We start from the raw sequence: 26,112 nt of genomic DNA, 5'->3' as shown, positions 1-26,112 counted from the left end.
ATCAGGCCTTGAGGGATACGTAGCACAAAAATAGCACTTAACTCTCTTAAAACTCATCTCTCCTTCTGAAAACAAAGCAAAACACACTGTGCTGAAGGACATAGGGAAAAATACTGAATAAAATTATTTTTGTCCGACAGTGTAGTGGTTAATACATTTGGTAATGTATTTTAAGGAGATTATGTAGCCAGCAAAGAACTGGCAGTAATAATGGTTGGTTCTTGTTCTCTTCATTTAGTCAGTGCCATTGCATCTGCTGTGTTGCAAGTCTATCTCAGACATTCAGTGCAATTATTTTTAGTATCTGATGCTCCTCTTTGAAAATAGACTGGGTGAACATTTTCACCCTTATGTAGTTGAGTTGATGGCAGACTGCCAGTGGAGAAAATTGAGACAAATCCTTGAAGCAGACAGTCCTCAATCCTGGTTTCTGAAGAGCGGAGTAAGACAATAAAGAGCTGCCAGTCAATTGAGTACCAGGATTGCTTTTGGATAGTGTCAGGCTGCACCGGTGGCCTGTGAGAAATTCCACACGAGGCAGCAGGGCTTGATGGCCCAGCTGATTTTCTGTGCAAGGTTAGCTTTCCAACTAACTTGTTGGCTAAAGACTTGTACTGGGTTACAGAAAGCTGCATGGAGCACCAGATCCCGTGAAGAGTAAGCGGTAACTGTCTGACAGTAAGGGGCAACATACTGGGATGAAAAGACCAAGGCAGGACCACCCTCTTCCAGCTGCAGTGAGGGGTTAGCTCCACTCACCTCATCTTGTGAAACACTGAACAATAAATGCAAGAAGTAGAAACTAACTGCTTGATATCTCTTCAGTTCTAATTTGCGTCATAGTTTGATCATTAACATACCTTTGCCTAAAAAAAAAACCTCTGGAAAGTAGAGCTTGCACAACAGAACAACGTAATATTCAATACTTTGTTTCAGTGTGAATTTTTTTTTTTTTAAATCTATTTGCACAAAAAGGATACATGAGCAGACATAGGAGCTGGTATTTACATTACAAGTAGAACTTGGTTTTAATAGCTACTACAATGAACTTCAGGATGGGTAAACATGAAAGGGCACAGCATCTGTCACAGATCTTATGCAAGTAAAATACAAAGGAGCAGTATAAGGAGGAGAAACAAAATTGAACTTTGAAATTTTGAAATCAGCACCTCAGATATTTTTAAGTACTTAACTCTGAGTGACACCTGAACACCTTTGTGCAGCAGGCCTGTGAGACTCACTCTGTGTTCTGGAGAAGGTCTGTGTCAGAGAGGGAACTGGAGGCAGGTCTGCCAAGTCCTAAACTGAAATACCCCCTGCTGATCTGTGTCTTAAGTGCTGGGGCTTTGGGTTATTTTTCCATCTGTATCGTCACATAAAGGCTGAGAGCAAATACCACACATGTACTTTCAAACAGTGAAGAATATGAATACATCTTTCCATACCTAGGTCACAGATTATTAACACTTTTTACATATTAACTCACCCTAATGTGAAAGGCATTATTCCTCTAATGTGTGCTTTAGTAGTTAGTCAATTAAGAGTTTAAATTACAAACATGTAAGCAATTGCCCTGTGCTCAAGGGCTGTATCTTCCAACAAATTATTTTCTATTTCATTGGATAAATTATATTTAATTATGAAGTACGTAATACAGCATTTGTAATAATCTGTATTCCATGTGAGTTTGAAATACTGTAAAAGATCTTGTGCTTACTGTCAGTGTTTTATTTCAGTGGTGTAAAACTGGTGCATAAGAATTACCTAAGCCAGTTTTATTAGCATTCAATTTCATTTTTCCATTTTCCTCAAGACCATTTAAAATAGAGAACATAACAGAAAATTGATCTATAAAGTGTGAATACACCTGTATGCCCTGTTACACAGTATTCCTGCTATTTTCTTCTTGATGATCCAAGCCCTTGCAGGATTATATTTACTCACCGTAAGCCATTAAAGGTCCAGCAGAGCATGAAACCAGATGCTTAACTTAAGCTTATTTTTGAAACTTAGTGGTTTTAGGGAACTAAAAGCCTATCTTCACCCACCAGAGTCTGAGGCAGACCTGTGCAGTATGTGAGCTGCAGAGGCAAGGCTGGCTTAAACTGCCCTCTGCCCCATCTGGTTTTTTCCACCTTCTGTTTTGCTGCATCTATGTCCCAGTGCTGAATTTCATCTGTCCCACTTGTCCTGCAATTTTAAACTCTGAAGCTGGCCTCCAGCTTGCAATGCTGTCACCATTGTTTGTAAGGCTTTTTTTTAGGATTGGAACATCGGATATAATTTAAAGTGCTACTTATTCACAGGTAAGAGAAGGACCAAGAAATTTTAAGTAATAAAATAAGCTATTAAACTATATTTTCTTATTTTTAAATGCTTTACACACAAAGATTCATATGGCTTTTGAGAGATAAAATTAATAGAAAATCCTTAGTCTTCCACTGTAGCATAAACGGTGTTATTTTCCCTCCACTTCATTTGTGTGGATTTGCTGCTTGTTCATGTATTTTTTGTGAATTAACTAATTCACTCTGATTCTCAGAAACCACCTCTTTCCCATCTGTGAATCGGTTGTTGATGACTATTCACCTTTTAATGACCTTTTTTCTGTCCATTTTTTTTTTCCCAGTTAATTTTTGATAACTAAAATAGAGTGTTATGACTGGGCCATGGACTAGAGGGGCAGTCACATAGGGGCGATAGGGGAAAAACAAAATGTTTGCAGGTTGAAAAAAATTAAAAAATCACTTCCTTGGTTTATTTCCTGAGCTGCAGTGTTTCAGAAAAAAAAAGAGAGACAAAACCCAAGAAAAATAAGGGATGCAACTGCTTACCACTCACTGACATACGTTCAGCCAGTCCCCTGAGCTGCAATCACACTCCCAGCCAACTTCCCCTAGCTTATATACTGAGCGTGACATCTTAGGGTATGGAATATCCCCTTGGTCAGTTGGGGTCAGCTGTCCTGGCTTTCCGTAGAGAAGAAGCTGGGAAGGCAGGGGCTGTATGAGAAGCTGAAAAAGTCCTTGGCTTAATGCAAGCATTGCTTGGCAACAACTAAAACATCCCTGTGTTATCAATGTCATTCTCAGCACAAATCTAAAACACAGCCTCATACTAGCTACTAGGAAGAAAATTAACTCCATCCCAGCCCAAACCAGCGCAGTTGCTTAACAGTTTGTTTCTGCATTAATTCTCATTTTTCTAATACAAGTTCTGTTCCTGCCTTCAAGTCATCACCCTGCAGGTGTGATTTCCCAATCTGCTCAGGATGGGGTGAGGGTAGGCAGGGAGAAGGGAGGACTCACGTGCGGGTTGGCACGACGCACTGGGATACGTCTTGCTCTGCCTTGGTTAACTCTGGCTATGTTATTCCAACAACTTTCCGCGTTAAGAGGCAAGTCTGCATAGCAGTGTTTAGCTTGAAGAGTCCAGCAGTGTATCAGCAGTGTATCCCTCCATGCAAAAGGGGAATAGTTGGAGGGGCAATCCAGTAGTCCTTTTTCCATCGTACTTTAGAAAGAGCCATGGCAGGCAAATAGTGACTCAGAGAGTCGCAGCCTGCTAGCACTGTGCCTCTCTATGTGATGAAATTGGCACCAAAGAGGAGCCAAGATTTAGTCTCGAGGTAGGAGGGACAGGTGCTCTAGAAGGTTGGTTGTTTCTGGATGCTATGGTGCTAAATTAAACAATAGCATTAGTGGAACTGCTTGAAAAAATATAATTTCAGTCTGAAACATTCAAGGTAATATTGAGAAAATCTATAGCAAAATCTATTGGAGACTATAGCAGTTGAGTAATACCTTCCTTAGCTTACTCCTTTACAGGCATTACAACCTGTGCTTTTAAAACAAACAGGAATTGTGTGAATAGAAAGCTTTGCACAAACACTTTGAGCTCAAAAAACTCTCCTTGTTTGCTGGGGAGTGGTGTTGTTGTTGGTTTTTTGGTTTTTGTTTGGTGTTTTTTTTTTCAATGTGGAAAGATCCCAATAATATTTTGATTTTTTTTGGACAAAAATGTATTCAACAAATTCATGGTTAGAGTTATAAGAGATATTGAAATAAGAAATTGCTTATTCAGTCAGACAAATTAAATAATAGCAGAGTAGTACTTCAGGAGTGACTTTAGAAATGTATAATTACCTCTACTACTATAGCTATTTGAAAATAATTTCTTATGCAATTTTTATTGTATATTCTGCAATAACTACTCCTGACCAGTTTTCCTGTATAGGCAGGTCTACATATATTTGACAGCAATTTTTGAAAAATTTGGGGTAAATGGAGTTTGTTTCATGCCTGATGTGTTTAAAAATTATGGATAAATGTAGCCTATGGTTTCAAAACCAGCTATAATTTTTCTTTCAAGACAAGCATTTTTTGGGAACTGTAGTTGTTCTGTAGTTGAAAAACTTTTTATTCTAGGGAAATATTTTAATTTTCTATGCAATAAGCAGGCTAATGATTGTGAGAAAGGATACAGAGATAAACTAAAAAATATGTTTGTACTAACTTGGTGATTGTGTTAATTGCAAAGGTGATTCACTGATACTCTAAATGTTCATAGTAAATGTAATTTAAATTACTTACTGTGGGCTTTCAGTGTTACTTAAATGTATCTTTCTAATAATCTGTTTTGATTTTTAAGAGTCAAAAGAAAATCACACTGATGTGCATTTTGTTGTGCTAGTTAGGGTTTTTGGAAGATCGAACACATCTTTGATGGTGAACTATGAAAGTTACTTTTCTTCTCTTTCTCTTTAAAGCCAGATGCTAGGAAGAAAATATATGTCCAAACTCAAGGTGAGAGTTTTGAAATATTGACTAAGGCATTCAATTTATTTGAATCATGTATTTAGTATCTGAATGTTTATGTAGCTACCTTCTTTGCCCTGGAAATATTTTGCTGATATGGGTATGGGGTTTGAAGTCCTAGCTCCAGTAGACTTGAGCTTTTTGACATTGACTTTAATTGAGGCAGTATTTCAGTCTCTTAGCCTAAACTTCCAACTCATTTGATGCTTTAAAAAAATATTTTCCCACATACCTTATGGTAAGAATCTGAAACATAAGGTAACACCAAGCTTTCTCCAAAGCATACAGAAGTTAGTAGCCTAGGAATAGACCCTCAGTCTGATTTCACACAAGATGATGCTGAAAGATTATTCTCTGAAGCTCCAAATTCCCTTAAATGCTTCGAGTTCCCAGAATAATGACACCCAATGAGTATCTAATCCAAAGTATATTACTTCAGTGAGCAGTCTAGGGAACGCTCAACTCAGCGTTTTAGATGTGATTACTTAAGCTACAGCTCCTGATTTTATGTATCTAAAAATAACTGTCTACAGATTCCAAAACTCATTCCATTTTGCATATTTTACTTTCAAAGAAAATTAAATTATTTTAAAAACTGTTATGTTGAAAAAACTCACTGTGAGGTCTACTTAGCCCATATTTAGTCTATATTTAAACCCCTTGTGAGGGAATAATTAACTAAGATTAAATAAATTAATAAAGTACTATCATTAGTAAACTAATTAATCTTTAACATAAGGCAAACCAAGTAAATTAATATTCAGTTTAGATTAATATTTAATTTTTATATAAATTTACTTTCTTTGCGTTATGTTAAAGACTTGCGTCTCAACTGACCTCTATCTGTTTTGGAATAATATGCTCCCTCAGATAATGTTATCTTGTATGTAGATTTTAAAAGGCCAAATTTAGCATGATGTAAGTGAGCTTAATTCCCTGGGTTGCTAAAGTTAATACACTGTGTCATTGTGCAAAATTTTCAATTGAATTTCCATCTGATGACTATGGAAGGATTGTGCAGACAATCTGACATTGTTGGGAAGAGAAAAGCTTGCGATGGGAACAGCTGTGCCTGGAATTCAGTGTGCTTGACAGAAATACTGTTTTCTTAGAGCAAGACTTCTAGAACTGTAGTTCAGCCATCCAGGGACCAAACATGTTGTGTTTCTCTTTTTTGCAATACAGGAATTAAGACTACGCCCAGTGAAACATTTGACTGGTATAGATTTCTCCAAAATGCAGGTAAAACTCACTTTTTTTTCCTGTATTCATTGTATTTATTCTTAGTGGATGTTAACGGTGAAAGAAATTTAGAATGTGAAGGTTAACTGATAATGTAATAAAATGACTTCATGATATGAAAAATTAAAAAACCTCTTAATATTAGTTTCAGGCAGAATATCGATCAGATTAGTCTGGTTAGTAAGCTACCCAGACTGCCTCCAGATTTCAGGTCTATACAGGGCTGAATTACACCAAAAGATGAAATAAGGCATGACATATGGGTCAATGTCCCTTAGAAAGTAAGTTACACCAGAGCACCAAGACCTGAGCATGTTGTGCTTTACAGCTGCGTGATAGAAACTCTGAATGTCTTTTGCAGAAGAGCAGATGAGATGAAGAAGTGGTGAAGAAGGGAAATATGTGTTGATGTTTTATTATTTAGTTTTGATTTAAAGCCTGCCTCTGTTTTCACCAAAGTAATGACATGTAAGTCAGATGACCTCATTTACAGTCACCTGATCTTGGCAATGCCTTAGGCTACAGCTGCCTTTCCCCAAAAGAAGAATTTGTAGGGATTTTACTGGGGTAGAAATATTTCAATAGTATATTCATCAATCTGATCTCTGATAGTACAGCTGTTCCCTCTGTAACGAATGAATCCTCACTACTCAATTGCTTTATCACATCGGTAAATGTGTGCCATTATTCAAAACCAGTGTCCAATTTTAAATTGAGCATTGTGAGGTTATTTTGTTCTCAGTAAATCACAGCACATAAGCACAGCGCCACTAAGATTAATAATTTTCTGAAGTGAAATGATTTGTCACTTGCTAGCACAGCCTTAGCGTTGACTGGATCTCATGTCCGACCACATTATGATTAAAAGAGCAGTCAACAGATTGAGGAGGGGGAAACTCCCCCTAAAGGGCATTTCATCTCATATATTAGAGACATTTTTTTTGCCTAATGTGTGCTAATGCAAAAATGCAAAATAATTCATAACGTACATGAAAAGCAAACTAAAATGTGACTCTAACATCTGTGCCTGTTAAATAATAACTTGAAAGCTGGCATCAGATTATTCAGTATTGTTTTTTATGACTGTTTCATCTCATTTATTTTATCAGTCTTGTTTCTATTTCCATCTCTGGTGGCTGCCTACAATTTCCACTTCTTTCAATATTGCACATGGAGGCAGGTTTTTTGGCTATACCTTTGCACTTACCACAGACTAATTAGGAGTTCCCACTGAATTGCTTTTCTAGGGATTTGCAGATTTAAAGTGTTTAAAATTCTGCTAAACTTGGAGCAATCAGTAGAAAACTATCAAATATAGAAGACAGTTTTGCTCAAAATAATATGCTTTTGATAGTGTCAGCTTGCACAATGAAGTGCGCTTGAAAAAATCCCTAGCTTTTGTGCAGATAAAGCTGTCCAATCTTATTCACCTCATGGCCTTTTTCTTTTTTAAAAATACTTTTTTCATGAAGTTCTATTCCATATCTAAAGGCATGTAATAATTTTTTGGGGAAATATTTCTTGAGATAACTCTTGCCTTTGTCTTTAGCAGTATACTTGAACATTTGTCAAATTCAGGATTCCCGAGACTGAATGTAAAGAAGTAGCACATGCCCTACAATGCAAATATAATACATTTGAGGTATCAGAGTTAAACATTCCTGGTGATCAGGCCATACATTATCAAGTTATTCTTCAAAATGAAATAGGCTCTTCAGAATATTTCAAGACTTTTTTAAATAGAACAGACGTCTTATGAATATCCTTTTTATGGTTTTTTTTCGGTTATAGAAAAGCCTTAATATTTGACTCTATTTATGTACTGCTGTTATATTTAACATGTCTCTTTAAATCAGTGTAATGGCTTCAAAAATAGTGTAATGGTAGATTTAAGTGAATGGCAGAACGCATCAAATACATTTTACTGTGGGAGACTTCCTGCCACCACCAGCCCCTGCATGTGAACAGTACTAAACCAAAAGCAAAGGAATCCCAGCTTTTTGTACATTTCATTTGATAGTTTGGGTTGTTAATGTAAATAGCAATTGCCTAATACAAAATGAAACAGTGCTAGGAAAGGGGTTTTATTGTTGTTATGGGTGCAATGTACTCTCCATACACAAATCATGGAATTAGTATTTTTTTCAGCCACAGACTTGAGAGTTGCAGAGGTGGTGTTTGTGTAGTGTTGGTGTGCTAGCTCCTAGCTACAGTGCTTTCAGTGGCTGGCTCTTAAAACATTTATCTACAAAAAAAAAGAGCCTTTGAAGTTAGTTGCATTCTGGTTAACAGTCAGCTTCACAGCATTTGTCTTATGTGGATGAGAGACTGTAAACAACCATAGTGAGACCAAAAAGCTGAACCAAATGCAGATTTCAGTGCAGACCTCAAGAAGACAATGTTTTCAGTATACTTAGTAACTTGGACTGTTTAGGGAAGTACTGTGGCCTGTGTCAGTCTGGAGGTCAAGCCAGATGATCAAAATGTTTTTCTCTGACCTTATAATACAGGAATCTATATACAGCGTAATCAATTTTGTTGGCAATTTTAGATGCCTGTCTGTAGAATTAAGAGACACAACGAAAGTTAAGGCTTTTACTGAAAATTGATTGACAGAAGATAAGACAGTCTAAGTAAAAGCGCAAAGTGAGACTGATCATCTCTAACAACTTAGCTCAAGGATGGAGCACAGATACTTAAGATCACAGACAGGCTTGATGTCATCACACCCTGATGAAAGGCTCCTTTGATTTCAGTGGAATGTGGCTGAAGCTTGTAAGATGTAAACGCTGATAAACACTTAGGCATCATGTGATTAGAAGACATAGATAACTAACAGAGTCTATACTAATGGAGAATGAATGGAGAAAGCTTGTCTACCCAACAGATAAGACTAAAAACTGATTTCTTGTAAGGTGACAGAGAAACATAGGATCAGATGCTTATTGCACCATCAAATAAAATAAGCAATATACTTTTGGAGTTTGATTTTTCTGGCCTCAGATAATTTCTGCTTCATAGCACGTCTGTTTTCAGAGCTTGAAAAGTTTACATAACCTGTCAGGACACAGATAGGGTTTTACAGAGGCATTATATTTACCTAAAGCTACACTCATAAAAACGACCCATGTAAGAAAAATTAAATAGTAAAATTTTGTGCAGGTATATAGCAGATCATAGAAATAATGATATGATAGCAGCAGTAAACTGTTCCCCAACATATCTGAAAGCATAGAACTTTTTTTGTTGTCTGATCTCTTAGAAATAATGAGAAACAGGAAAAACGGATTGCTGGAGAATTTTGCAGGCAAATTTTTCTGGATTAGCAGCCTTCCCCTGGAAGTTAACATGTTCATTTAACTTCTGTTGTCTTCACAAACATATCAGGAACTCTAGCAATCATTCACTACTGAGTGTGAACAGCAGTATGAACACGTTGGATATAGTTCTTACCTCCACTTCCCCTTAACTTCTAAGAAACAAATTGCTTTGTAAAATAAAAGCTCAACTTTGTAAAACATTAATAAATGTTTGAGACCCACAGGTGGTTAAGTATGTTGCTGGAATGAGACCTAATTGGGCTAATAATTGTCAAAGTTCTGTGTCATCAGTGACTTCAATTAAAAAAACTTCAGAGACAGGATAAAATAAGACAGCAACTTGAAGCTGGACTGCAGCAGGACACCGCCACGTCAAACAAGCTGAAAAGCTTGGATGGTCTGAGCAGCTTGTTTTTAACAGTTGGCTTGTGAAAGAGACATAAAGTCAAACTCTTGGTGCCAAGAGACTAAAAAGAGCTAATGTGTGGTGTTTTCACTGTGTGTAGGGAGATGAATCTAAAGACTAACTACGAATTGAAAGTTTTAGGATATAAAAAATACATGCGAGAGGTGGACAAATGAACTATGTTTCAAATTCAAGAAAATAAAACTACCATTTTAGAGACTGAAATCTCAGCAATAAACCTGTGGATTTCCTTCTCTAGGTTATCAGTTAATACTTTCAGATGCATAGGAGATGGATAGATGAAAAATTTTCAAGAGGTGTAGAAGACCTGCTGTGGTTCAAAGAGAACAGAAAGGAAAATGAGAAAGGTTATTCACCCTCACCGTCTCATCATAGATTTTGTTTCTGAAGAAAAACAAAAATGGATGACGAAGCCCAAATAATATGGACTTGGTATTGTTCTCTGAAGGTCCATAGAACACAACAGTGAGCTTAAACTCAGGGCCTGGAAAATTAATCTTAAAATCTTTGATCATCCTTGACCTAATATTAATAAGAAAAGTTTTGACTGCTGACTGGATTTTTTTATGGTACTGGGCAACCTTTGTTTCCTAAATTATAACCTGTAAATTCAAAATTGGTATGCTCCGTAAAATATACTTAACCTCTAGTACAAATTGGACTTTAAGCAGTAAAGGAATGAACAAATTTTAAGAACTTTGGCTTTAGGAGGTTGTTAGTTCAGGTCCAAAATAACAACTTTGGATAAAAAATCACATTGTTCTCTTTTATATTTTTCTCCTCACTAGGGATTTCAAAAACAACTGATAAAAGCACAGTAAAGACTTTTAAATAAGAAAACTATTTTTATTTTCTTTATTTGAGCAAATGGTGAGAAAATTGCTCACTTAAGCTGTTTTTAAAGTGCTCCTTTACCTCTCAGCAAGCTAATGCTTGATATTACTCATTCACTGAGAGGCCTGCAGCTTTTCAGTAAGATTAAAGATTTGCAGTAATATATTTATTTTTACTGTACATCTATGATTACTACATTTTTTTTCCTTGTAGTACCTGGAGGGATGGAGTTAAATTAATCTGCTCTTTCAAAATCTGTTTGGATAACACTTCTACTTATTCTTGCCTTTCTTAGAAAAACAATGTCCTTACTAATGCTTCAGATTGAGGCTTTGGTGTTAGCTGTCTGTGCTTGTGTTTTGCTGTCCTGGCATCTAAGTATATATTTTTATAAAGGCCAAAGTGTAAACTATCATAGCGTGTCATAATAGCAAAATACTTGATGTGACAACCAGTTAGTTTCAGATAAGAAACAAACTAGGAGCCAGTGAAATCTCAAACAATAAACTGCTTATTTCCAGTGTTGCATTATGAAGATGTTTTCCACTTTTCATACACTCCATCCTCTCATTCTGTCCTGCAACTGAAGGCCTCAAAACAGTTTACCGAAAGTTAAACCCAGTGCCATTGCTTCATGTCAAGCAATTATTAAACCTGCTTGCAGATGAACGGCTAAGTCTGGGTGGATAAGTCCAGATTTGACAAACTTTCTCTAGGACCCACGGTGACTCAGAACCACAGCCAGCAGGAACACATGAATCCTGACTACTAATGCCATTTCATCTATTAGCCAATATATTTTGTGCCAGGTTCCAATACTGCCAACGAACACACTGGCACAGCAGTGGACACCCTTTTGATCATGCCATTCCACTCTGAAATTTAAGTGCCAGTGCTACAGTGCTGTATTTCAGTTTTGAGCAGCATAACACCACATCATGGCAAAGGCATTGCCCGACTGCGGGAGTTCCATGTCAGTCTTAATCTTACACTGTGTCTGTCTCTTTTCAGCTCACCTGCAGTTATTTGTTACCATCCCCAGGATCCTGGGTGGCATATCAGGACAGCATACCGTCAAGCTGATGAGAGGAATGAGTTTTCAGAATCCTATCAATCACTGTTCTTGTTTTGACCTCTCACATCCTGCTAAGCAGGCTCAAGACTGGCTGTGGCCAATGTGCAACTGCTTTTTACAGATAAAGCCAATGTAACAAATCAAACTACAGCCATAGACAAATACCGACAATGCATATTTGAAGGAGCATCTCTTACTGACATTAAACAATTATTTTTGACACTGTAGGAGATGTTGATTACAGTGGCAAGACTTGACTTGCATTTAGTGTACAGTGATTCTGAAGGATGGTTGGAAAACATGTACCATGCAGTCTTTTTTTTTATTGCCAGTGATTATGTACAAACCTTTCCATTTTGTATTTTCTTTGTGAAGCAAACAGAAGGGTGCATGAGCTAAGGGATAATGAAGCACAGTGTGCTCTTTCAAATCTTTTGTAGCACTAATGGAATTGGGGAGAAATTGACGCAAGCATTTTTTTTTTTTTGTTATTTGGGTGTTTGTGTGTCATTCAAACAAGGTAGTGACACAGTGAATGTATCAAAAGAGCAGATCAGTTGATGGTGGCATATTGATGTATTTCCATTTCAGAACTGACTCACACAAGGCGGTAGTATTTTCTTACAGGTTAAGTAGCCTATCTGGGAAAGGCCGAATGATAGCAAAAAAATCACATACTCTTAAGTCTTGTTTAAGCTCAAGGAAAAAGAAAAATATTTTCTTTCAAGTATCAGTTTTCACCCAGGTGATGGCTATAGCTGGTAAGGTGGGTATAGCTGGCAAGGAATCTGTTGCTGTTATTCTCTTAATGTGTTTCCCTTTTCAGTGTACTTGTGAGGACAAAGCGTCCTACAATGATTGTTTTCTTGTACAAATGGCTATCTTTTTAATATTTTTTTTTTTTTCCGCAGCTGGGGTGTTAGCAAGGTTTGAGAAAGCAACAGATGGGAAAACACTGATGCAGGCATCATCTTGATGTGTGAATTTAACCATTTTCAGTGAATAAGCAGAAAGCTAACGAGATACACAAGTGCTGCTGAAGTCTGATCTTAAGTAGGCAGAGAATGAGTAAACTCCCAGCGCTAAACAGTGGCAGTGATGTGCTGGTAATGCAATCTGCTCAGTAATGTCTTAATATGCTTCTAAGTGGATTGACTGGGGAAAGTCTGCCTGTAAAAATGAATTAGGTGATGACTAAGATCTACAGCAGACAGTAAAATAAAACTACTCATTCTCACTTCACTAAATTGAATGGCAGAGGCAAATCCTTGTTTGACTAGTTTTTCTAGTACAGTTTTTAGAAATGCTGTGTAGGATCCAGTCCAGTGTACCCAATATTTGCTTTTTCAGAGAAAAGTGCATAAAATCTCATGATAGACAAGTAGAGCTTTGTAAAGTTGCATGAAGAGGATAGTCTGCATTCAAGGTTGTGAATGTCTTTTCAAAACATTAAAGGTCAAACGAGTGGGCTATTTTCATTAATAAATGTTATTTTGGGTAATTTCACTTGTGAAATAATTGGACTGTTATTGATGAGATTCTTGGGAGAAGTACCTTTAAATGCCACAGGAACGGAATGGCAGAATCCAAATTACAAAGTACAGTTACTGTCTGTGGGACCAGTTTCCTGTTTCTCTTTCGGGTTCAGGTTTTCGTACAGGGAGCAGGATGGCAGGCGGGACTGCACGGAATCGGTCTCTTCGGGCTTTTCTTTGGCAGAGCACTTTAAACCCTCTTCCAATAAAATGAAAAGACTGAAAGCGATAGGATAGCAACAAAAAGATGTTAAGAGAGAAAGAGAGGCAGTTATTTCAAGGCTAGTTAACGTTGATTAGGGTACTGTCACATCGAGAGTGCACTAAGTCTGTAGTCACTATGTGAGAACAAGAAGACCTGGCTTCTCACTGCTGTCTGAGCTTTCAGCGCTAACTTTAAGTCTATTCCAAAACAGACAGAGCTGAGCATTGATAGGTGGGAGTTAATAATTTAAAATTAATATTTGTGCCATATGGATAGCTCAAATGCAATCTGAATTTTGCTGACACTTTCTAGTAATTTGTTTTGTCTGAGTTTATGTCATGAATTGAAATCACTGCTGTGTGTCTTTAAAAACAAACAGTATTAATGGCCCATTGCACCAGACGAATGGCTTTTTCAATCCAAATGTTTGTACATTATAAATTACAAATTATTTCTTGGTCCAGTAACCAGTAAAATATTATTTACTGTGTCTGCTACAACCACTCTTGGCAACTCAAGCTGTCTGAGTTAAGTGAAACAGACTCAGTAATGGACCCTGTGACAGGGAGCATTTAGAAGTCCCTGAACTGGATTTTAATTTTAAAAGCAGTAGCACTTAAGTATGTCGTGAGTCGCTGCTCTTTTGATTCTCCCCCTCCCACAAAATAGAGGTTTGATGCAGAGCTCATGTTAATCCAATTCCTTCACATGAGCGGCGATAGTCCTGGCATATTTCTTCTAGATCCTGGAGCAGACCCTGCAGTTATACAACACCTTGAGGAAACATAGGTTGGGCCCAAGTGTGGGTGATCTTAAATTGCAAATTGCAGCAATGCAATGATGCTGTATAACCAGCTGAGTGGTTCCTGCAGCTGGTGGAGAGTGGATGGGAAAGGGAGGAGGAGGATGCCCCAGAGAAGGGAGCTCTGCGGTGTTCAGCAGCAGCAGAACTCCTTGATGAACTGCCCCGTGTTAGATAATACCTGTCATCCATCCTTGCCACAAGCTCAATAAACAGGTGAACTGAAGGACAGCAAACTGATTTGTTCAGGACAGTAAATCAAATATGAACATTTCAACCCCTCCAATGTTTATTAAACTATATTGTTGCTATGTGTGTTCATTCAGCAATTTGTGAGCTATGTTCTTTTATCACAAACACATTTTACCAAAGCTCATCACATAGTGACCCTTCTCCAGAAGAATGTTCTAAATTAATTGTACTGTCATAGAGCCAATGGCAACTGCAGTATCATACATCGGATCTTCTTCTAATATAACCTACAAAATTATTTTTCATGGGTTGTTGCCGTGTATTTCCCAGAGAGATTATCAAGGTTAAAAACTCCCATGTTGAGATTTTTTCCTGAATTATTTTTCCTTTGATTTTCTTAGCAATAAGGTTAAAATAAATGCTTTGCAATAATTTAACTCCTAGTTAACTATTCTGTAGCAGTGCTGGCATGTTAAGGATAGGTAACTGTGGGACATTTACCTGATCTTTTATAACAAAAAGTGTTGGATCAAGAGCTGTAATCCCTGCGGCCATTGATTAACTAAAACTCACAATATCCTTGAAGCAGGTGTTGAGTTATTATATGGATGCAAATTTATTCTTCTTATGGATTGAAATACTGAAAAACACTGATTTGTATAGTTGCCTAGTCAGGCAAAGCTGGGTTCTAGTGTTCAAGAATACCAGCCACTGGATTTTTCTCCAAATCCTGCACATTCACTGCCTCTGGAAATAAACTCCTGTGCCCTATAAAATGATGCGCGTGATTTAACTTCTCCACTCAGTTGATTTGAGGATTGATGCAAGAGCAAGAAACAGAGGGAACAATAATGAGGATTTTTCAGAATCCACCCTATTACTTGTACCACTGTATGTACTCATTCATGAAACAATTTGGAGAGTTCAGCTTTTTTATCTGCATTCAGACTTTATTTGTTACAGATATTCCTACAGATACAGACAGTTTACATGTGTTTCTTTTGATATGCGGACTTCGAAGAGTCAAAGACCCTCTGTATTTAGTAGATGTATTTTCAGGTAGGTACCAGCTATTTGAATATCCTTGTTTTGTCCCTGGATTTAGATGCATTTCTGTTAATAAGTTTGGCATAAGCTGTTTTATTCGTTGCAGAAAACTTCATAATATATTTACATTTAAAAAAAATAAATGCTCGCGTAGTCATTGATCTGTTCAACACATAATTTCTGTACTGCATCTTTTCCAGCCTGCTGGGAATAACAGAGCATTAAAATCAAAGCAGTATTTGATGATTTACTTGCTGGGAAAACTCTTTTGCTGTTACATACAATATTAATGGAAGACAAAAGAAGAGTTCACCTACTTCAAAATCACTTTTTTATCTTAGTCCCCTGGCTGTTACACTGATTTGCATGTGTGCTAATTAATGTCATTGACATTACAAGGAAATTTTACCACCCATCGTTATGGCTCAACACTGGAAACTAGGCTGATGTTTTCTCATGGTCATGGAGGTGAATGTTTTGCCAGGTTCTGTTTGTGTCTGTAAAAGGTTCAGGGATTCCAAGCTGGAAATTTGGCCTCCACTATTCAGCTTACTTGTATAAGCCTTTACCACCTTGTGATGCACAATAACAAATGTAGTTTATTAAAGTCAAGCAACTGGTTTTGTTCTATTCCGGTACTGAAAGAGCAGCAGATTTCCCTTGTGCATATAACTGAGTATAAATTGTAATGGTTGCAGTTGATTCCACACGTTCCTTTGCACAGGAAAAAATGCAAATAATTTTGTCTTAGTGGCCAGTCACTGTATTATACAGAGCATTGTTCTCTTGAGATGATTCAAAATTAATATCTGAGCTTAGTTAAATAACCCTTGAATCATAAGAGAGTGCATGAAGCAGAAATGCTAAATACTAACTTTCAGATATGCTAATCGTTTGAATTCTGAGGAGTAATGTGGGGACTGAGCGTGAAATCTGGTACACATTCAGTCTTTTAAGTAGTACAATACAATATTTGCCTAATTCTTCTTTATTCATGCAGCTATTTACATTGATTTCAGAGAAAAAATTGAATTAAATTAAAAATTAATAATTTTTATTAATAAAAAAATATGTTCCTCTTCTGTTTTAGATTGGCACAGAAAGGATCCCAGTGTCCATCTGGGCATAATTGGACCTGCAGTAAGTCGGTGTTGTAATTTTTATTTTATTTAGAATATTTCTATGTTTATTCATAAATACTTCTGTTTATTCACATCTGAGATATCACAATAATTCTTTCCAAACTGAACCTATATCAGAGGACTTCTAGCTGTTACAGAGATAAGAAGGTACAAACCTGGCAGTTGTAAAGGCTGTTCACAACAGGTCTGGACTGCTGAAGTGGGAGCGATTCCAGTGCTCTGACTTCCAAAGTTCAGAGTTCTGCCATCAGCTAAAAGGCCTCCTCACTCAGCGTGGGCTCCACTTTGCATTGCAAAAGGCAAAGCAGCTAAAAGGGTTTTTCTAAGAGGATATGTGCTGAGATAGCCCAAGTCTATTCAGGTAGGTTTTTATTAACGCAAACTCTTATCAACAGCACTCAAAAAGTTTACAGCAGCTGTAGGTTTCTTTTGCATATACTGTTTTGTTGGGTTTTGTTTTTTTAGGAGGCTTGGTCTGGTTTTATAAAGGGCACTTGCAGCTGGATGAGTGTAATTTTATGTCTAGCTTAAGCACGTGACTTGATAATGATACTAATCTATTATGGTCTCTTATAATAAAACATTCAGTGTTTCATTTGACTACAGAAACAACTTTTGAAGAGAAAAAGTATCAAAATATTTAGATTCTGATATTGGCTTCTGTTTTTATACCTGTGGGATAGTACAAAATTTTTTAGAGAATCAGAAAGTACTAAAAATGTGAACTCTTGGAAATAAGATATTAGAAATGCCTATTTCAATATGAATTATTTATAAATAAGCCTAACAAATATTTTGAAAGGCAACAGTTGACTCCTAGAAGAATTTTTTTTTAGCAGGTATTGTTAATGAGGATTTTTAATACTGTGAAATTTATATCAGATGCTCATTATCCCTGTTCTTACATCTTTTGTTCACGTGGAGGATTGTGTCTTTGGTTGGTTCCATTTAGATTTTGATGCCATTTCTGGTTGGCTCAATTTGTACACAATTAACAGTTGTCAGCAGGTGCAAAATGATGTTAGGTTTCTGTCTGACACCAGACAGCAAGGACAGAGCTTGGTCTGACAAATAAAATTGGTGAAGTCTGTTTCACATTTAGAATCTGAGTTCACTAAAACCTGCAATCCAGATATCTGAGAGGGAAGGTGGCATTGAATAAAAGAAATAAAATCAGAAACGGAGTTGTTCTTATATGTGTGCACCTCAGATTAAGCTTAGAGTTGGTATCGTTCCTTCCAAATGAATTGCACGTATTTTAGTAGAAGTGCTAGCCAAGAAAAAAAAAAAAGCTTCACTGTTTCATCTGCGTAATGTATTTGTGTCCCTCTGTAAGTCTCATCTATGATTCATCTTCACACGAGCCTGAAAACTTGCAGGCAATCTGTTTTAGAAGAAAAATAGATAAAATCTGAATGGGCAAATAAGAACCATTTTCCTATTTTCTCATTCAGTTTTGTTCTTTGTAAATTTTAGGGCACAGGATTTTAGTTGTAAAAGCTGTTTTTACATTTTTATTTTATCTGCTTTTTTTTCCACGCTAGCACACAAAATGATTTGGAAGTGAACTGGTGTGGAAGGCAGATCTAGAGCAGGTGTAATCAAGCTGTGCTTTAGAATCAAAAGATGCACTTGCTGCCTCCAGTGAGGATTTTAAACATTTTAGTCGTCTTTTTAAATTTGCTTCACTTTTTCATAAGCTAACATCTCTACAGTAAGCTACCAGAAATAACCCTGTGTCAGGACATAGGCGGGATCAAGGACTGAACCTCCTTAAAACATTTAAAAACATATTTCCCCATAGAACTGAAATATTGCTAAAGGATGAAAAGAAATCTCAGCTCTATTGATATTTAGCTCTTCCTTTTCTTATTCTTACTTTTCAAACTACAAAATCTTAAGAAAATCAGTGCCATTATCTTTGAAGCAAGTCATGTTTATTGTGAATATTAAAAACCCACCCATTATGTTAATTAAGACTATAAAGAACAAAGGCCCACACACTCTTTTCTGCTTTGGTTCCACAAGATTATAACCTCTTCCTTGCCTTTGCCACGCATGATTGTCTCAAATGGTGCAACCTAAGTAATGTTGCAGGATTGGGTCCCATATAGTGTAAAATTTTGGGCATTTATCTCCTCTTCCAGTTTTCCTTTTGTTCATTTCTGTAATGAAATCAGAAACAATAGCTAATTTTCAGCAGATCTCTATATAAGGCCACAAACCTTGTGTCCAGCTGTTGGGTAACCTCTTGAAGCCCACTTTGTGCTCTCTATGTAATTCTAACCCCTTCTTGTAGACAGTATGGAATATTGCTGTGTTTGTAATGATACTGTTTTTCATTGACAGCTATTTTTCGTCTGTTCTACTTCCTTCCATGCCTATTGTGATAGTTTTAGTTGAATATCTGCCTCCACAGACGGGGGTCCTGTTGGGTCATGGAGCTCATCTCTCTCGAATGGATGGCTGTTACCTACTGGATATTTTCTGGGCTAGTTCTAAAATGAAACAGCTGTTGACACAGCTAAACTAAGCAACTACAGGAAGTCTAATAACGTGCTCCGGAATATCCTAGAGCACAATGATTAGGAAAATCAGATAGGAGACAAAGATACAATTTCAAATTCTTCAGCCTGCTGAGGAATATGAAATTCTACCAGGTACATCCTCAATTAGTGTCCTACTCACGGAGAGATTTTTAAAAGGTAAACGCTACTGCTACTATTAAGCTGACAACTCTTCTAACCCTTTGTTTGCTGCTTCTTCAAGAAAAACTCCCTGAAAATTAAACTTTTGTTAGAAATGGTGAAATGAGCTGTTCCAATATTTCTTTAAAAGGTTTTATATTTTTGTTTTAGACCTGAAGTTTTGTGAATTTAGGTCTTGGTTGCCAAATTGTTTCAGCTGAATTAAAACTATATTTTTTACAAGTTGTTAATTGTCCTAAATTACAGTAGTAAAGCTACATATTAAACCAGAAGACATTGAATTTCCTTAAGCATTTAGTATATCTGGTACATTTGCTGCAGGCAGATTGTGTTGCACTGCAGACAGCAGTTGTGTTTTCAGTTGTAGTGGACTTGGTCTTGCTGAACCTATTCAACAATCGATCAGATAAAAATTGTAATGTGGAGTCACCTGCTGCTCTGAATGGAGCTGATTCCTTTCGTGGTGATACTGTCAAATCTGAGCAATTGAGCAAATTCTTCCTATCCGTATTGAACATGCTTTTCACTCTTTAGCACTCTGGGTGATATTCTGACAGAACTTCAGATGTACCAAGCCCTGTTTTTCCCTTCAAAGTCCAGAGGACCACAGTAGTCCCAGCTTTATAATGAAGATGTTTCTGGACCATTGCTTCTGTCAGAGTTAATTTTTTTATGACAGCAATTTGATATAGTGTGTTTATGAAAGATTTCCTAGGTTTTGATCATGGTAGGCCCTTTGCTTAACCGGCACCTTTCTCTTCATGCAGCATTTGATCTGTGACTTTCTGTGCTGTCAAATGTGTCTCAGATGTTTCTTTGCCTGTCAGCAGAATAGAACTTCCTTAATCGCATCTCCGGTCCGGTTAGGTGTGGTTTCTTGCTATGTGCCCACTCCCCTTGCCATGTGTCATCTTATCTCATCTGTTCCCATAGAAACTATTCATACAACACGAGCTGCTTTCCTCTGATCTCTGCCAAATTGATGAAATTCACAGCTCTCTGGAGGCTCTTCCTCTGGATGGATGATTTTTTTAACAAAAGATGATAGGTAACCAATACCTACCAATACCTGCCTGCTGTGTTGATAGATAACAAAATAAAATGTGGCAACAAATACTCTACCTGTAGAAGAACTGGATCATGGAAACATTTTGGGTGGCACTAACATTCTTTTATTTTCAGAAGCTTTTTCTGAGACTGTGCTAAGTTCCTAGGCATGCTGCCATAGTCAGTTGGCTTTGGAAGCGTTCACATCTTTTAAATGCATTTCCAACGTACTGAGCAGCTTATGTTGTATCCAATTTCTGTTATATTGAGCCTGTGGTTAGATAACTGTGCCCCCTCAAGTTCCTAAATGTAGCTCAGGGGGATCACTTCTCTAAGTGATTCTACACCCATCCTGAAAGTAATATTTTAACTGAATTCTCATATTCAGGCCAAGTCTTATTGGAATATGTACCAATAGAAGAATACAGCCTAAAGGATCGTTCTGCTTATGAGGCAAATGACAATTTCTTTGCTTCCACACAAGTAGATGGAATAGAAATTAATATCTTATAAATTCTATGAGTCATAGGTTGTGGTTTTTCTCATCCTTCTAAAGGTAGAAGAGCAAAAGACCATATCCCACTGCTCATTAAATCACACTGGCAGGTACTCTGTTGGTTTTAATGGAAATGGAGTATGGTTCCTCATGAGATCAGCTCAGGATCAAAATAGTACTTTGGGGAAAAAGCTGAGAAGATATTTATATAGAAATAGCAATTGTGAAGTTCAGTATGAAATATCCAAGGAACCTGTGACATGGCATACTGGTTCAGTGTATGGGTCTGTATCATACAGATACCAGTATCAGGTATCCCTTCAGGAAGGGGCACTCAGTTTTCCCTACTGCTGTTACCAAAAATACTTTCTTAAACAGCTATGTGAGCCTTTTATTTCTTGCATTCAGTAGGAATTCATTCCGTAGTGCAAGAGTGATTTGCTTGAATCTTTTAATATATGAAGCCCTGTTTTCATGAAATAGTTAATCTTGTGCTCAAAGTACACAATCATAGCTATAAAATAAACTCTGACTTTTTTTTCCATTAGAGTTTTCTGAAATGCTTGAGTGTTCCCTAGCTCATAATGTGAAGAAAAACCCCAAAACAAAATATTAACGTGCATTAAAAAAAATAAGCCACGTTATTGTCAGTACTTACAACTGCTGCATGCTGTGCAAGCTATCATAAATTAATCTAATACAGGCAATCAGCCTTAATAAAAAAAGTCCAATTCTGTTCTTCATGTTTAGTTAAGGATTTCTGAGTTCTGTTTATTTCTTTTAATCATGTTAAATGAGAATAGCAGACATAGTTAAGCTTTGTAAATAAACCTGCTGGAGTTAATTGCCCAACTTGGACAAATTTTTAATAACTCTACTATGGCTTCACGTTAGACTATATTTTAGAATTTTGTTTATTAGTTTTCAAACAAATGTTTCCATCAGTGCATAACATCCGTCTGACTGTCTCAGTTTACATGCGGATTGCTTCCTGTGTTAACTAAAGCCTGAAAAGTTCCTTTCCTTCCTCCCATGGCTTACTCCATACATCAAGGGACAGACAATTGCTTGGTACATCAGCGCATTGTCCCTCACTTGGACAGTAAGTTGTCAAATCGGTCACTTGAGTCATGTTAACCTTAGCAGAGCAATCCAAAACCAGTCATTCACGTTAAATAGATCTAGCTTTAATTAGAACCTGCAGCCAGAGGGATGTCAGGGGAGAAGTGGAACCTCCCCTTCTGACAGTAGGTGCTGTGCTGCACTGGAGGAGTCACGTAAAGGTTTCGAGTGGAGTGGTCAATTCACGCTCTGCCGTACTGTGCACTCGCCCCACAGCTGGGTGTTCTGAGTGCCGATCACACGCGTTTGGCTGAAGAGTCAGATGTAACCACCAAGTTACAGATCTGTGGTATGATTTTAAAGCTCAGCACATTCATGCATTTAAATATTTTAGTAAAAAATGTGCTAAAATTTACTTTTCTGGGTATTTCAAACTTATGCTCTAGTGCTAAAGCAGTGCATATCTCCGTGTGTGTTCCTTTCTAGGTCGATCCACTTTTTACAAGTGAAGTTAAGGAAAAAGTTAAAAGGTAAGAAGTTAATGTTAAGCCTTCTTTCTGCTCCAGGTGAAGGCAGTGGGTTGATTACCCTTTTAAATCATGTGCGTAAATGCTCTTTTGTATATACAAATGAAGATAGACGCACAACTGGCTACATGACTAACAAATGTGTTCTGATTATTTGGCATATAACATTCTCAGACTAGCTATTCTACACATTTTGAATTTTAGAATAACCAGTAGATCTCTTCATGTTTTGTGTTAAATCACATCTGATTGTGATTTAGATTTTTTATTCTTTTGGGTCTTTTAATTCTTTCTTTCATCCTGGCTTCTACAACATTTTGCATGCTTGCTGTTGGTGGGTAGATGAACAAGGTAGCCCTGTATAGCTTTTTTTCTGTCCATAGTTTATATGCTTCCTGATTAAAGGATATATATACGTTAGAGAAATGAGATTTTTTTGTTTGTGTCAGCAGAACCTAGAATCTTCTGACTTGAACAGAACAGCCATGTTATCTCTGATTGATAATGCCTGATAACAAAATCTCCATAAAATACGTGATTTTCAATTCCATTTTTGGAGCAAAAGATAACATTTTTTGTTTTCTATCAGGTTAATCATGGGAAACATGACTCCTGCAATCATGTATTTAAACTCCAGTTAATATAGTTATTTACTACAGAAGCTGGATATTACTATGCAATGAGAAAAGCAATGTTTAACGGAGTCTGCCTGACAGGGAGCTGGTCTTAATGTCAAATGCACTTGTGTTTCCGTCTGGCTTAGTGATCTCATATTGAGGTTAAAGAGGCAGGAGCAGCCTCATCAAGCAGAGGAAATGCTGGCTTTTCAAAAATGATCACAATTCTTAAAGATCTCATTCACTTCATCTGAGACTGAACACCTACTTACCCTATTTTTCCACTCTTCACCCTTGATTCAATTGACCTTGATTAATCTGAGGAAGATGAGGACAGTAGAAATGTAACAATTCAGAACAGAAGAGTGCTTATAGTGAAAGAGGAAGCAGAAGAGATCCTTCAGAACCACATTCCATCTCCAAAAGCCAGCATCTCAAAAGTCAGCATCCCCTGCCATTGACCATTCTCATGATCGTGCTCCATTTCCCTAAATACTTAAGCAGTGTGTCTTTCATAAATCTCTGCATGCATCCTCCTTATAGTACACAAATTCTATAAGGGTAAATTGCACCCCTAATGAACAAACTCAGCTCCTTCATTTATGAGACTGGCTGTGGTTAACAGAAAATGGTGTTAAGTGATCAACTATAAAACACTGGAACAACAGACAGCAAAGTGGCAGATAGCAATGTATACTGCATTGAGTTTATACATGCATTTATAGATAGAAAGCTAACCAAACCACAGTAGAGTGGCTTGCCCATGGGCACGCGGTTGTTAACATCGGAACCATGCCTGAATTGCTCTTGCCACTTCCCATCATTGCCCTAAGTTTTAGGAGGAATTGTTAGAGCACGTTCTTAGGCGGTGTCCTCTTTGTGTGCATTTTATTTCTAGGGCACCCGGAGTACATTTATTACAGGAGATGACACAAGATGATCTTCACGCTGCTATGAAAAGGTGCTTTGCTGTGGTGAACAGCTCCATTTCAGAAGGGATGTCTGCTGCAATTCTGGAGGTAATTGCATCTTAGTGGTAAGGTTTTTCAGTGAGGTTACAGCGGATCTGAAATCACCTTTTATCACTGGAAATGTATGTCAACATTTTATGGCCATGTTTCAAAGCTAGTGAAGACCAAACTAAAATATTTATTTTTGCAAGTGTTAGTAATTAAGGTTTTCTTCCCTTGAACTCACTTTTTTTTATGCTTTGTCTATTTATTTTTAAAGGACAGAATGTAATTTTATCAGTCCTGTTAAATTAACAATACAGACCTGCAATATAAGAATCATTCTGATTTACTGGGGTTGTCAGTGTTCTTGATTAAACATTCACTTCCTTATAATGTTGCTAGAATAGACTTTCATTTATTTTTACATCCTTTCAAAAAGCAATCTAAAAGCTGTATTTGGTTATTTAATTCTGAAGTTATTAATGAATGAATGACATGCTCAATTAATTTTTTTCCCATCAGTATTGCAAAGTAATAACCAGGTTTATTTCATACCTGTCAATGTAGGATGCTGCTTGGTATCAAATGCTTTCTAGGAAAAAAATAAATTTACTTAAAGTAGAAGTTCTTTGGACAGACAATTTTACTGTTCCGTTTTTTATTTTTTTTTGTGATTGATGAATGCTGGTTCGTGATGATCTCTGAAGATAACAGAAACTATTACATGATTTCATAGAATCATAAAATCATATGAATCGTTTGTATTAATGAAGCTCCTATTTCTGTTTCTATTGAGTAATCACATGTTGCATTTTCAGAAAGCTTTTCTTCCACACTTCTTTATCTTCTGTTATTACATTGGTGGGATAATGTCAAACCTAATAGTCAGGCTTGGTTTGTGTTCACGTATAATCATGTGTTGAAGACAAAATGCAATTTCCAATATTCTGAAGTGGAATATTTCCTCTTGGAGAACCTCTAACCATAGGTGTAACCCACTTCTTTCCACCAGCCTCAGTCCTATATGGCCTCGTTGTTGAATAGTGGAGGAAGGACAGCCTGAACTGAGAGCTCGTAACTTGGAGTTTATCATGGAAGTCACGTAACAGGGATAAAAAGAGCTGTCATGCTTTCAGAAACCTGAGCATGCTAGTTCAGGTGGATATTGGTTACAGGCAGATGAGTTACCAATTACAGGTGCAATCTGAAATCCTGCATTATAGGAAGGAAGGTCCAATAGCCATGGCACAGGTGTTGTGCGACAACAGCTCCGGTCCCAGCTGAGTCAGGATTTTCTACAAGCAGAATTAGATTTTTAGTTATCTCTTGAGAAACCACCTGAAGCTTTATAGTACCTCAGACCAGTTTGAATTCTTCTTCTAAAGTTATAAGGTTTTTAGTATTTTATGTCTGTTTACTAGACAGTTGTACAGTGGGATTTGATGACATATAAAACATCCTACTATAAAAATATCTCTCTCGGAGGAAGTGTCAATCTAATAAAGTCAAGTCCCTGCTTGAGATGGCCAGCAGGAGGAAGGGCCATCTGTTAAGATCTTGTTAAATTAATAAGGCAGACAACTTAAAATGTTTTGGTCCTAGGCTGGAGATAACATCTTGCTTGAATTCGAAAATGCAACCTTCATTCTCTTGAAAGTTCAAAATTTAACAAGGTTATAAATCTGTAAACAGTATTTTAGTATGAGATAAACACATCATAGGTAAATGAGATAAATATATGATCATATCTATCTCAACCTGCCTTAAGGTATGACAGAACTAGAAGCCATAACTAATTACTTTGTCATTTATCACTGGTATCTCAGAGATTTTGCCGTAACTGATCTATTTTCTGTTTGGCATTTGAAGAAGAGAAACAAGCATTGTAGCAAGCATTAAAACACATCTCTTGCTCAGAAAGCTCAGGAGTTCTGCATGTTCCTGGGCCTGTGATGGGGAAAAAGGCACTACTACTGGAAAATTTTATAAGTTCTCTATATGGTTGGTAAGAAAAAGGTTTTGATTCCAGCACCATTCATCAGAGTACTTTTTCTGTGCTCTCAA

General features: G+C 37.0%; 1 protein-coding gene across 1 annotated transcript in view; it reads left to right on the top strand.

Annotated features, from left to right (window-relative positions):
* Positions 1 to 26,112, top strand: part of GLT1D1 (glycosyltransferase 1 domain containing 1) — a gene marked incomplete at its 5' end in the record, with an annotated part of 44,249 nt that overhangs the window by 7,748 nt on the left and 10,389 nt on the right. The window contains 6 exons of the mRNA XM_010080193.1: positions 4,769 to 4,805; positions 6,003 to 6,059; positions 15,413 to 15,508; positions 16,587 to 16,636; positions 22,438 to 22,481; positions 23,994 to 24,114. Coding sequence (XP_010078495.1) covers positions 4,769 to 4,805; positions 6,003 to 6,059; positions 15,413 to 15,508; positions 16,587 to 16,636; positions 22,438 to 22,481; positions 23,994 to 24,114 — 405 coding nt within the window. The remainder of the gene's footprint in view (positions 1 to 4,768; positions 4,806 to 6,002; positions 6,060 to 15,412; positions 15,509 to 16,586; positions 16,637 to 22,437; positions 22,482 to 23,993; positions 24,115 to 26,112) is intronic.

The sequence above is a fragment of the Pterocles gutturalis genome, unplaced genomic scaffold, assembly GCF_000699245.1.
Source record: "Pterocles gutturalis isolate BGI_N339 unplaced genomic scaffold, ASM69924v1 scaffold2914, whole genome shotgun sequence".
NCBI classification, from domain to species: domain Eukaryota; kingdom Metazoa; phylum Chordata; class Aves; order Pterocliformes; family Pteroclidae; genus Pterocles; species Pterocles gutturalis.
The sequence above is the reverse complement of the archived record's forward strand: the minus strand, read 5'-3'. Positions and strand labels throughout refer to the sequence as shown.